Source organism: Beta vulgaris, chromosome 7, assembly GCF_026745355.1.
Source record: "Beta vulgaris subsp. vulgaris cultivar EL10 chromosome 7, EL10.2, whole genome shotgun sequence".
Lineage (NCBI taxonomy): Eukaryota > Viridiplantae > Streptophyta > Magnoliopsida > Caryophyllales > Amaranthaceae > Beta > Beta vulgaris.
In genome coordinates, this window is record NC_079208.1 from 50517705 (window position 1) to 50529469 (window position 11765).

Here is an 11765-nt window from a genome sequence, read left to right on the forward strand (position 1 = left end):
TTTTGGGCATATTTTGGGAGAAGACAAAATAGGAGTTGTAGGTTTTTGATCATGGCATTATATGTGTAAAACAGTTTTTTTTTTTTTTTAGTAGAACAAGGACGGTGGATGACGTTTACTCAACTTTTCTAGTTTTTTTCCCCTCTTTTCTTTTAGTTAAACAAATGAATGGCGAAGACTTTCTCCTCTTAATCAAGGGCTTAGATTCAATACAATCACAAATTTTTTTAATTTTTTTTTGGAGAAAGATACAATCATAATATCTACACTTTAGTCTCTACAGTACCGTTTGATTGTACAATATTGTTGAAGCACGCCATCCAACTCATTTATAAGGCGAGGCAATTGAAACATTACTCCAACTGTCCAAACACAACATGCTCTTCAGTTTTCTCTCTATTCGTCCATTCTCTCTCCAGCAGTTTCAGTTCCACCATTCAGGTACTTTCTTCTTTCCTCTATAGGAACAATTAAATCTGCATAAACTCTTCAATTCAATTTCTTTTACTCTTTGTTTATTTGTTCATTCATTTCCTAATTGATTAATCATCAAATTCTCTACATTTAATTTATCAAGTTCATTGATTTTTCATGTTTTCGTTTGCATCAAGTCCACCGGAAACTCACCGGCAATTCAATTATCGCCGGTAGGTTTTAATCGATAACTCGCCAGTAGTCATGTAGGCTTCAGAATCTTGCCGGTAGATGTGTTTGTTGATAATTTCGAATCTGTTAATCGAACCCGCGACGTTACATTAGCTAGTTCAATTTTGGTTATACAACTAGCCAATTGTCCACTAAAATCGTTCTCGTTCAAACAATTAGAAAAATTCCGAGGGGAAATTTTCGGCAATACCCATCAATTTTTTAAATTAGGACACCATTATATGAGGCAGAGCACTATATATTTTGTTACCATACAATTTGTTGTTTCGGATTCCTACGTACCATTGCAAATTACCGTAAAATTTGTTGTTGAAGCCAATTGATTTGTGTGAGATGCTTGTAATTGCAAAACTTTCGTTGATTGACACTTAATAATCTATTGAATTTGATTCCAACTCAGTGGTTTGTTAGCCGGAATAACTGTTGTAAAGAGCTTTCATTTAAACAAGCTCCTATTCTTCATTAGTATCTATATTGTCATTAAGAGTCAGTGGAAGGTGAGGTTAGGCGGTAAGATTTTCTAGCCATTTTCCTGTACAGTTAGTCTGCTAGAGGAACGAAGTTATGGTACTTGATCTCAACTTCTTTTTTTCTAAGATCTAATATTATCTCAATTTTTTATTAGATCTAATATGATCCAAACTTTTTTCTTAAATCTAATGTAATCTGAAATTTGTTCTTAAATCTAATATCATCTGAATCTTTTTTCTAGATCTGAACTTTTTTTTCTCAAGTAGCTTAAGTTGGACAGGAGTAGAGAGGAGAGAGTATATAAAATGTATATGTACAGGTTAAATTTGGGTGTAGTTTCTTCCCTACACAAAAAAAGTTGGCGTAAGAGATAGTTTGGGTAGGGTTGACAGGAGAATTTCCTAATTCTGAAACGTTCTGACCGAAATTTTGTTCATCAATTAGTTGTTGTATATTTAACCAAAAATGTTGTATATTGAACCATAAAGATCAAGCATCAATATTACTCATAATTCCTTCTGACACAAATAGTCCCGAAGTTTTATGGAAAGATCTAACTCAAGTTTGTGATTGAATTTGTGGATGCCTTTTATCGTTTTCCGACATTAGTGAATTCAGAATGATTGTGAAGAAGACTGGGGTAATTTTGTTAATCTTTGTTGAAATTGATAAGTGTTGGTTCATTTCAATGGAGCCAAAAGATCATTATCTCTTAGCTTTACTCTATAATGGACTAAATCAAAATGGATGTCAAGTTGTTTGCACTTTCTTCCATATCATAGAGTAGCAGCTGGTCCTTGATTTTGTAATCAAGGGTGAACCAGAAACAGTGTTTGTGTTATTGTAGGTTTAAGGTCGCAAACATCCACATTCTCCTTAGAAAGATTGGGGAAATGTTAATGCTGACAAAGAAAGGGTATTTGTAGTTTGTATCTTTGGGAGAAGACTTACATTCAATATAATTTGAATATACCATAATTAACATGTTGATTGTTGTGCAGGAAGTCTTTCTATGGATGCCTTAGTCATGGTTGTGGGAATTCTGTCCCTTTTGACCCTCTTCACTGGGGTACTCAGCCTTGATGACAGAAAACGAACCCTAAAGAGTAAGCTTGAGTACCTGAGAGCCAGGACAGATGACATAGAAAACATTGAAAGATCATCCTTATTTAATCGGGTTCAAAGGAGCAAGAAGAGAAAGAAAGAGAATGATATCTGTGTCTGGGTGGTTGAGGCTCGGGAGCTTATGACAGTAGCAGAAAACTTGTTGACACAGGTTGAAGAATGTCGGAATTTCTTAACAAGTGCGAAGAAGAGAAAGATCATTGACAAATTGGTTCACGCACTGGAAGTCCATGACAAGAAGGGTGATATGATTTACATACATGCCTTTTCTGATGAACAAGGCCTACATCGTGGCAATTGTATACCAGTGAAGAAAGTAACAGGACAAGAGGCATTAAATAGTTTGGAGGAACTTCAGAATCTATTGAAGGATGCTAAGGTTGGGCGAGTTGCCATTCTAGGGAAAGAAGGAATTGGCAAGACCTTTTTGATGAAACACTTGCATAATTACGCGTTAAAAGTGGTTGAGAAGTTTGATCATGTTTTCTGGGTTACTTCCCCTGAGGAGTTCAGCATAAAAAATGTGCAAGATGCTATTGCGGCTGTGGTAAGGTGTGATCTTGCTAGTGATGATGACTTGAATGTAAGGGCTAGTAAACTGTCAAATACACTTGCAGGTCTTAGCAGATTTTTGCTTTTCTTAGATGGTGTTCCGAAAGTAGATTATTGTTTGAACCAAATTGGAATTCCAGTTCCTGTAGAAGGGAGTGAGTGCAAACTGGTAATAACTACTCCTAGCTCTGCCTTTGAGTGCAGAATGTTGAATGGTTTTAAAACAGTTGAACTCGATCATCTTTTGGAAGAAGAAGCGTTCGAGTTGTTTATGCATGAAGCAAAAATTGACATGAGATGTCCCACTTTGTTTAATAACATTCCTAGGTTGCTTGTGAAGAAGTGTCGTGGAGTACCACGTACGATTGTGAACTTAGCTTCTTGTTTGCGGGGGATCACTGATCTCCATGAATGGAACAATACACTCTATGAATTTGGGAAACTTGAGAAGCGAATCAAACTCCCATCTCATGTCATCACTGATGAAATAGCAGTGTGACAATGAAGAAAATCAACATGTAATGTTGAATGCCTTCTAAGATTTTCCGCAGTGCTATAGGGCGAGGCAACTTCTTACTGCCTTGAGGTCAGATTAACGAGGACATTATTGGAGGCATAGTTCCTTCAGTACCCTGTACGATATTCGTCTGTTGCGGACTTGCGGTAATGTGATGCTGGCAGACTGCAGGGTATGTAAAAGTATCTGGCACTTTAGTCTGTCAGGACTCAGGATGAACACGATGAGCTTGGCAGATTATTAGTACAGATTAGGCCTTCAGGACAAACTAATGATCCTAAACCCAAGGCTTTTTGTCAAACTGGTTAGATTAGTTGATTGGGGGGTGTCATTGTATTAAAAAGTAGTTTATCCATCACTTTCCCGCTGCAGTGTAATATATTAGCCTTCAAATTTTTGTTTTCGTAGTTGATTCTTCTCATTCTTCTTTCCTTTTTTTTTTTTTCCTGGTGGAGCCAGAATGCTCCAGTTTATAATGGGAGAAATTCGCAACCTGTAACCGGGATGGTCTAAAATCGGCTCTATCAGACTATTATTACCAGTTTACCAACTAAATGACGCCATGAAATTTCCTAATTACGACTCGAATACATGTATAAAAATACGGTATGAGTATACTTCATCTCTTTTCTCGTTTCTCCCCTTCCTTCTTCACTTCCCTTCCCTATCATCTTCCACTTCACTTCCCTATCATCTTCCACTTCACCACTGCCTCCGACACACCCTCACCGGCGCCGACACACCACCACAACCCATCTTTCTTCTCTCCTTTGTTTTTTCCCATTCTCCCCTTCCTTCTTCACTCATCCTCCCTATCATCTTCACCGGCCACCACCGCACAACCGCCGCACTGCTGCCCCTGACACTCTACCACCATCGTACCCCCACACACCACCACCGTACAACCACAACCGCACCTCTCTATTTTTTTCATTTACAATGATTTTTTTTTTAAAAAGGGGAGGCGTGCACCATGGACCCCCCAAAATCGGTGGAGGCGTCCATGGCAGGCGCCTGATCATGTGGTGGAGCGCCTGCTATGGACGCCTTCTTTTTTTTAAAAAAAATTTAAAAAAAAGAAGAAGAAAAAGAGTGAAGAAGGGGATGGTGTGCTGAGATACGGTGGTGGTGGTGCCCTGGAGAAGAAAGTGGTGGGGATGGTGGTGGGGATGGTGGTGGGAACTTTTGAAATTGGAGGAGGAGGGGTTAGGGAAGTGACTCAAGGGGAGGAGAGAAAAAAGAAATGCAAGTATATAAATACGGTATAAGAATACTGTATTTAGGGCGTTAAAGCATCATTTAACAATAATAGAGGAGGAGAGAGAAAAGAGGGTGAGGAATCAAAGGAGAGAGAAAAAAGTTTGGAATTTTTATAATTAATGTCATGTTACCTTTTTCTTTTTAATTAATGTCATGTCATATTTTTCTTTTATTTTTGGGGCTGATAACGGTACAAACCAAAGTTCAGTTGCTTAAGTTACCGACATTCATTTTGAGTATCCTAATTGGAACTTTTGAAAGTTCAATATCCTAATTGAAACTTTTTTGAAAGTTCAGAACTCTCAAGTACCCTTAACTCAGGACTTCGAGGAAGTACACAAAGTGCAAGTTGTGCGTCGAAAGTTGACCAGATATTCGATGTTCTTCACCTGGGTTGGGCGATCCGCTGTTGGGCCTGTTTTTTCAAGTTAAATTACAAGGTACATACACAAGGAAATCCACGAATTTTCTATTATTGCATGATTACATTGGTCTACGAAATTCAAAAGCGGGAAAATCTCATGCCATCATGATTCATGCCGTCAAGACTCAAGACTCAAGACTCAAGATTCAAGACTCATGCAACGCCTTCAAAGTTCAAATATGTATGCTATAAGTGTAACTAGATTTACGTTGTAGGGAGCTATATAATTTTGTTTTTTATGGGTCTATGGAACTTTATAGATTTGATCCTAATCTTTTAATTATTGGACTATCCTGTCCAATAATCAGGTTTAATTTTGACACATCAGAATCCGAATACTAATGTCGTTTATTAAGACGAAGCACCTTGAACTACATCTTGGGTACCCTTTTTGAGGGGCCCACCATCTTCAACCTTTTTATTTTAAAAAAAATATGGTTCAAAACGTTTTGAAAGGGTATATCTTTCTTTTAGGTAAACTCTCCGATCTTCATCCTTTTCTTCTCACTTCATTCAGTTTTCAACTTTTCGTCACCTACATGTCATAACTAGACTCTTAAAAAATTTCAATTAACTTGAATAATTTTTTCTATTTATTCAAGTGACTATCATGTAATTCGTTTGTTTGGTGAATGTTTTAACAAATAAAAGTTTTGTGGATTATTCTTTATAGTAGAATTTAAAAATTCATGAAATATTTTGTCAAAGAATTGTTTATGAAATACGAGTCCCTTATTTAGAGGCACCTTTTTTAATTTTCGCTCCATGTTCCGAAAATGTCTGAGACGGCATCGCCGAACACAAAACTCAATTTTAAACATCTAGATCCAAATCTAATCCCAAACTCAATGGATCCCAAAATTATTGACCTATGTTTTAAAAATGAGTTGGAACCAACCGAGTGGTCGGGTCTTGTATCAAGGGGTGCTCATGGGTGGTTAACTGTCCCCAAACAACATTCGATTCGATAACCGAAAGTTTCGTTTCGCTCTTTTCCCGCACCGTAACCGTTTTGACTGCTTACTGCTTAAGCGATTAACCACTTTTTCGGTACTGTTTTTCGGTTAACCATTAACAGTTCTTTAAGTTTTATTATTATGTTTTACTTAATATACATATATATTTTTATTTTTTTGTGCATATATTTTAATATTATATATACTCTAATATAATATGTATTATAGAGTAGATAATAAATCTATTGGAAAACATAACTAACACTAAGAATTCACTCTATTGCCTAATTATAGTGATCATATTAGTACTCCCTTCGTTTCCTAAAGATCTTCCCTCTTTCCGTTTAAGTGCGTTTCCAAAAGATCTTCCCTCTTTTACTTTATTCCTTATTTGGAATTTTTTTTCTCTTTTTTACCCTCTCATGTCCCTATCATATGGTCTATCATTACATTATTAATTCAATTTTACTCCTTTCTCTCACCTTCTTTAACCTCTTTTTATTTGTTTATTTATCTTAACCCCTTTCTCTCTCCTACTTTACCCACCCCATACCCCACACAAATGGATCCTCCTTGGGATCTGTAGGAACAGTAACAAGGAAGATCTTTAAGAAACGGAGGGAGTACTAGAGTTTCCTAATACTCACATGATTCCTCTAATAGTTGTAACTTAGTAACAAATATTAGAATTAATCTAATTGTTTCACAATATTTCATCATAATTAAATAGAGAAAAAAAAAATTTCGATTAACCGTTTACTCAAAAATTATAACCATAATGGTATTGTTTAACTGTTAATTTTATCGGTTCGGTTAACCGTACCATTAAAATATTTTTTTTATCGGTACGATTTCCATCCATTTTAACCGGTATTTCAATACCTTTTTCGGCTTGTTTTTTCTTTTTTATCCTTTTCTGGAAGTAACAAATACCAACCCGTCATTAGAGATGTAAATGGATCGGGTTCGGGGCGGGTGGAGCTTCACCCGCATCCATCACCCGCTACCATCCGCACCACCCGATCCATCCATCACCCGGAAAAATCACCACCCGAATCCATCCATCCATTTACTTCCGGGTGAACGGATGGATCGGGTTATAATCGGGTGAAATTACCTCAAAATAATGCTAACCATAAAATTTCAGAAAAATAAAGTTTCAATCGATAAAACCATAGATCTACAACCACAATTCAAATTAAGTTCAAAATTATAGTAATTTGCATATAAAAATTAGGTTGGGCATTAGACTTTTAGATTTGGACATTTAGTTGGGCCTTGAGGATTGGACCCAAAAAATGTTTTTTTTTAAATAAACGGGTGATGGGTCGGATTAACGGGTCGGGTGATGGATGAAAATTGTCCACCCGAATCCGATCCATCACCCGTCCACCATCCGTTCAAACCGGGTTTTTCACCCGTCCATTAGGACGGATGGACCGGGTGACCGGGTGACCGGGTGGTCCACTGAATATTACCATCTCTACCCGTCATGCGTCACACTTAATCCCAGTCTCTTTCTTTGGCCATTTGGTCTTACGTTATAATCTCTAATTTGACAATTTGGCATTGGGGGCAGGGCCCACGGCGAGTGTATGAGTGTATGACTAGACCATAAGCCATAGGCCCATAACGCAACAAGGAGAACAGGCAATATAAAGATTTAGTGGCTGAAACTTCAACTCACGATTTCATACCGCCCACGTATGGTTACACCTATTATAGGCGGCCATAAAATGATTGGTCTCCCATCCCCCCAAAAAAAAACATTGCTTGGTCTAAAATTTATATGCCGGGTCTTCAAAATCATAGTGGCATATTCAGGAATTATGGGATAGAGGCACAGATGAGAAAAAATCAAATAAAACAAAGTACATATTTGAGTTGATTTACGACTAAAAATCCAAATCAAAATAAATGTCAATATCAATTAATGATTTGAAGTACAATACTTTTGTGATTTTCCTTCACCTCTTTTTCAAAAAGATTCTAAACTTTTGTTTTTCATCTTTCGAATATAGTATAAAGTAAATATATTATTAGATAGTAATTCTAAACTCCCCTGTTTCAAATTACATGTCACAATATCTAATTTCAAATTCAATCAATTAATTTCAATTCACAATCTCTATTTCAATATCATAATTTTAAACCTCTAATTTCAATTCAAGTAATCTCTAATTTCAATTCAAGTAATCTATAATTTCAATTCAAGTAATCTCAATTCCATATTTCACAATTGCACAACATTTAAATTTCATTTTCATAATTTCTTATTTCAATTCAAAATATCAATTCACATCAAAATGAGAAGTCTATAATTTATAAATCAACAGAAATAAAAAAAAATACCTCAACTAGTTAGGGTTTTCAGTTCTGGGCTTCTGCCTTCTACTGGCGACCTGCAAGTCTGCGACTTCCGTTCTGGCCTCCGGGATCCCACAAAGTGGCGACCCGCGTAAGGAGTTTTGTCGTTTTGGCCTCCAGGCTCCGGCAAAGTAGCGACAAATAGAAACAAAGGCTCCGATCGCTTCTTTTAGATCCAAGTGTGAAGTGTTGCTATGTGCGTAGTGTGAGGGAATAAAGAAAGAAAGAGAGAAGAAAAAGTATGAGGGAGAAGGAGGGAGTCAAAAAGAAAATAATGTTATTTTATACCGAGTTACTGACAGAGAGAGCCCAGAGGAAAGAGAAAGAAAGGACACGTGAGTAGTGTTGCTATGTTGGGCAGTGTTTTTTTTTCCTTTTTCCTTTTATTTCATTCAATTTTATTTTTATTTTTTTTGAGAATGGGGGTACAATTGTACCCACTTTAATGCCTATAAATCTCCCCCTATGATCATACTAAGAGAGCATTTTAGATAAAACTAGTATGTGGGGCCGAGCGTTGCCTCGAGTGGTACTTTTTTTCCAAATTTAATATATATTGTTTCCATTTGTATTAAAATATTAGAAAGGAAACTCAACATTTAAGAGGTACAAATAAAATAATATGGACATTTAAATCATGATTAAAAGTTATTTGAGATGGAAATTGTGTTATGCATAATAGCAAGATGTCACCAAATCTTGTTACTAGCCAATTTATTTTTGTTAGTTGACATGACATATATACAAATTGGACAATTCTAGTGGAGTAAAAGAGGTGCCACGTGGCGTGTATGCATTGTCAGACACACTTTATAATATATTAGTATACATTTTCTTATTATTTCCCCATCTTCAAAAGGCATTATCATGATTGGTCAGGCTAAAATGAAGCATTAATTAGTTTACCATTTTGAAAAAAATCCACGATATATACTTTCTTCATCTTTTTAATTGCAATGTATATTAGATGTTTTACACTAGTATTTTGGCCCGGGCGATACCCCACGTCAGTTAAAATTATCAGAATATATTATTATTCATAAATCTCATACTTGATTCTCTTACTTTTTCTTAATATCCTATCTTGTGCAAAATTAAAAAATGAAGGTTGTGCACTAGTGGAAAAAACCTTATATGTCACTTGGTATCAGATGCGGTTTTTGTAAAACCGCATCCGAAAATCAACCAAAAATTAGGAGGAAAATTTGGCCAAAAAAACCTGATGCGGTCCAAAAAAAACCGCATCAGATTAAAAAACCGATGCGGTTTTTTTAAAATCTGATGCGGTTGATGGACCGCATCAGATTTGTATGATTGTTTCAATTTGGCCCAGCACAAAATAACCGCGGCCCATCAATTTGGCTCAGCACAAAACCTAACTCCTAACTCCCTCCTCACACGCGTCCCCTTCTCTCCTCACACGCATCGTCCTCCTCACAAAACCTAACTTCCTCCTCAGAAAACCTGACTCCCTCCTCTCTCCTCACATGCGGTCCCTCTCTCTCCTCAAACCCAAACTCCTCTCTACCCCTCGCACCCTCCTCAAACCCGAACTCCCTCCTTTCTCTCACTCAACCCAAATTTTCACTCACCTCTCTCTCTCTCGTCGAGCGAACAAAAACATAGAAAATGAAGTGCCAAAATTGCAATATCGGAAAAAAAATAGCGAAGATGAAGTGTGAAAATTGAAGATCGAAAATGAAGAACAAAATGAAGAGTGAAACGAAGATATGTACACAAAAAATTGGTTCGTTTGAGTTTTTGGATCTGGTTTTAGTTTTTTTTTTCTTTTTTTGAGATTTTGTTTTTAGATCTGGTGTTGGATAGGTTTTTATTTCGATTTTTTTAAGCTTCCATTTTCGTTTGATTTTTTTTGTTCAAACTCTTAATTTTCCTTCGTTTTCTATAATTATTTCCTTCGTTTTCTTATTTTCGTTTTTTCGTATATATTGCAATTTTACATCTAATTTTCGTTTCGTTTCGTATATTTCAATTTTCGTAATATTCTTATATTGCAATTTTCGATTAATTAGTTTTTAGATCCAATTTTGGTCGATTATTTTCGTATAGTTCTTAATTTTTTTCATATAATTCGTATTTTGGTATAATTCTCGTATAGTTTTTTTCGTTAATTTTTTCCGTTTATTTTGGTATAGATCTAAGTTTTTTATTTTTGTATAGTCTCATTTTTTAGGTTTGTAATCTTCTGTATATATGTTAAATGTTTATTTTTGCGTATTTGTGTCATTTTTTTATTTATATTAATCATGAATTTATGTTTAGTTTATATGTATTTTGTATAATTTTCGTTTCTGTATATTTTTATTGTTGGTATATAATGTATATTTTTTACTGTTGGTATATTAATCATGAATTTATGTTTCTGTTAATTTTCATTTCTTAATTTTCGTTTCTGTATATACTATTATATAATATGCGTATATATAATATACGTTTGGTAATAATGTAGTGACCAAATTTTATATGTTTGGTGATATGTTGCGCCTAAATCTGTATTGAGAGGAATGTTAAAGTTGCAGACCTGCAGCTGCAGGTTTGCAACTTTTTTCGACCATTAATTTTCACATACTAATGCGGTTATTATGTGAAACCGAATCAGTATGTAGCTTAAGGGATGCGATTTTACTTAAAACCGCATTAGTTAATATAATTAACTCAGTAAATCATTTTCTGATGCGATTTTGGACCACATCAGAAAATGTTTGTAAGCTGCTGTGATCCCACCTGATGCGGACCAAAATCGCATCAGAAAGGCCAATTTTGATCGCATCAGGTGGGGTTTTTTCCACTAGTGATGGCATGGTAATTTTTTTTTAAAAAAAAAACTTTAAAGGAATTGGAGATAAATAACAATTTTTACGGTAGGGGAATGTTATTACTTAATAAAAGTATTTGAGATCAAAAAGCTTGTTTATGTCTTTATAATTACATATAATTATAAGAATTTTTTATGTTTTACTTTGAAACATTAAGCATTAAAATTCTAGTGGATTAGTAGTTAAGTTCTCACATTTTATTTCAAAGGTCATGTGTTCGAATCCTAGTAACTACATATTGTTAATATTTTAAACTGAGATTATAAACATGTGCAATAGAAGTTTGAGCAGAGCGTCACGTGATACCGTTCCTTTGATTGGAACGCCTTTTAATATATTTGATGTTATTCTATGAAATACCCCTGTGTTTTTTAAAATTCTATAATGTACCCTTAATGTTTTTTATACTAATATAAACTTGGTGAGAAATTTATGTGAGTTGCATTGAAGACGAAGGTGGCGAAGGAAGACAACATTTGAGACGAAAGTGCACAATAAAGACTTATTAGCTTGGAATAATCAAATTTTAGGTAATTTTCTTGATTATTAGTGTTAAATTGGTAGATTTATGTATTTGCGGTGTTTTAGTG

The 11765-nt window shown here is 35.3% G+C and overlaps 1 protein-coding gene across 1 annotated transcript; it reads left to right on the top strand.

Annotated features, from left to right (window-relative positions):
• Positions 1–291: 291 nt before the first annotated feature.
• On the top strand, positions 292–3738 carry LOC104899629 (probable disease resistance protein At5g63020). The gene is made up of 2 exons (XM_010686854.3): positions 292–441; positions 2139–3738. Exons 1-2 carry the CDS (start codon positions 378–380, stop codon positions 3311–3313), a joined length of 1239 nt encoding a protein of 412 aa, XP_010685156.1. The 5' UTR covers positions 292–377; the 3' UTR covers positions 3314–3738.
• Positions 3739–11765: the final 8027 nt, after the last annotated feature.

Coding starts and splice junctions, on each gene's coding strand:
- LOC104899629 (XM_010686854.3), top strand. CDS start 378: ATGCTCTTCAGTTTTCTCTCTATTCGTCCATTCTCTCTCCAGCAGTTT. Junction 442..2,138: donor GTTTCAGTTCCACCATTCAG/GTACTTTCTTCT, acceptor ATTGTTGTGCAG/GAAGTCTTTCTATGGATGCC.